At 39.1% G+C, this 1,960-nt stretch overlaps 1 protein-coding gene across 4 annotated transcripts in view; it reads left to right on the forward strand.

The window, feature by feature from the left end:
- ARHGEF9 (Cdc42 guanine nucleotide exchange factor 9) overlaps positions 1-1,960 on the forward strand; it is a 156,286-nt gene that overhangs the window by 145,380 nt on the left and 8,946 nt on the right. The window contains exon 11 of one of the 4 annotated variants that reach the window (XM_006032115.2): positions 1,408-1,954. The exons of the other annotated variants lie outside the window; for them this stretch is intronic. Coding sequence (XP_006032177.2) covers positions 1,408-1,420 — 13 coding nt within the window. The 3' untranslated portion in view covers positions 1,421-1,954. Of the gene's footprint in view, positions 1-1,407; positions 1,955-1,960 lie in introns of those variants that run through there. 4 annotated transcript variants of the gene reach the window in all.

The following is a 1,960-nucleotide window of genomic DNA, read 5'->3' on the forward strand; positions in this document are numbered from 1 at the left end:
TCCTGCTGAGAACTTTCTCTGTGAAATGCCCACTACTGTCCTTTTCCTACACAAAAGACAACAGATGGTTAAAAGATTGGTTAATGGCTTCATGCCCTCTATTCTAGCTAGGGGAAAACTGGCCATTGAGCTGCAATGAATGGCCAGTTCTCCTTCTGCAAAAACTAACTTTAAGGACCCATCCTTCCTGCCACACCCCCCCCCCCCCCCCACACACGCACACAATATTCCTGTCATGAACCACCGATTGCCATTTACAGAAGCAATGATCCTAAATATAAATGGCCATTACTGTACTCTCTGTCTGGTCTATTATGTTTTATTTAAGTATCTCTAGCTCTGCTGTGAGCCCTGAGTGACCACACAGCACATTAGCTACCAATAATGACCTATTAGCTTAAGGATCTTTGCCTAAGTAATCAGAAGTATTTACCTGATGTCTAATGCATCCCAGCTGTGGAGGAGGTTGAAAATCGCCTTTCAGAAAAGATTGTATTGAAATTGATGTGACCTGAGAAGTCCAGCATGTGACCATGATTATACAACCAAATCGAGATTAGTGAGCAGTCTAGTCTAAATTGTAGCAATGGTTCAGCAAAAATGTCCCACAGTCAGTAGGCTGCATAATAATTAGCTAACTATTCTGTCTTTCTCTCTCTTTCTCACTCCATAAATGTGAGAGTGCATTTTCAAAGATGCCTCCTACAATGGCACCTGCAAATTTTCACATTCAGGCACGCTGTTTGCGGTGTGCAATTGCTGACATTTGGCCTTGCAAAGCAGCTCTTTGCATACACGCATAAATGACTTTTGCATGGGTAAATGTGAGAATTTAAATTGCATAGAAGAGTGTATTTCAAATTTTGCAGATGCAATTTTGCAGGATCCTTTGAAAATGTCAGGTGAGGTGATCCAAACCCTTACTTGTATTGACTCTTATCTACCATCCAAGCAAAGCAACTCAACTAGGAACAAAATGCACGGGCACAGATTTTATTTTTAAACAAGAACCTGGGAAGACCACTGGCAAATGTGATTTCAGCATTCCAACCTGTTCTCTTTCAGGAGTAGAAAAACCATGGACATAAAACTGACATATTGTGTTAGAAGGAGTGACTATTTTTCATTTAAAGCACAAAAATACTCTTGGCATTTTGTTAGTAGTCCAGCAAGTATAAATAAGCATCAATGACAGACAAGCATTTTAGAAAGAAGCAGGGTCACCCCAAGATATCAGGGATACTGAGCAGGCAAAAGAAAAAAGGACATCTAAATAGGAAACAACACAATTTTGTATTGGAAAATATTTGTTTTTAATCCTCTTTTGTATCACTGCATTTTTTATGATTAACAGCTTAGATGTGAATATAGAACATGTGGCAATTATTATTTGTCTTTGTTTAACAGGATGGGCATTTAGAGACACAAATTGGATTATTCCTCAAAAGGTTCCCATAGAGGATGAAATGAAATATCTCGCTTTTTCTGAATGGCTGGAAAGAGACAGGACAAAGAGAGAGAGAGAGAGAGAGAGAAAGATGAGAACCTACTTGTCAATATGATGAAAATTTCACTTATTCCTTTGCCTTTTTAATTGCTTAGGGGAGAAAAGTAACAAGCACATTAGTTAAGCCTGTTCATTTACTGTTTTGTGCCTCAGAGAGTGAGAATGAAACATCCATTATTTTTATGAGAAGATGCTTCCTAAATATTCAGCAGTAGAAAAAAGAACCACCACTACCACACCATTATTTGCATCATAAATCAAGACTCGCTTGATCTGACAAGGCCACTTGTTGGACTCACAGCTTCTTTCTTAAGTGGAAAGCCAAAATGAGATAGGTTTGCTAACAATAAACGATCTGCGTCAAAGCCAGGCGACAGGCAAAACAGATGCAGGTGCTTGTTCCAGAGGAAAGTGGGGTTTGGTTCTCAGTAATGGCATTCAAGAAAGCTCTTT

This window comes from Alligator sinensis, unplaced genomic scaffold, assembly GCF_000455745.1.
Source record: "Alligator sinensis unplaced genomic scaffold, ASM45574v1 scaffold626_1, whole genome shotgun sequence".
Taxonomy (NCBI): Eukaryota; Metazoa; Chordata; order Crocodylia; family Alligatoridae; genus Alligator; species Alligator sinensis.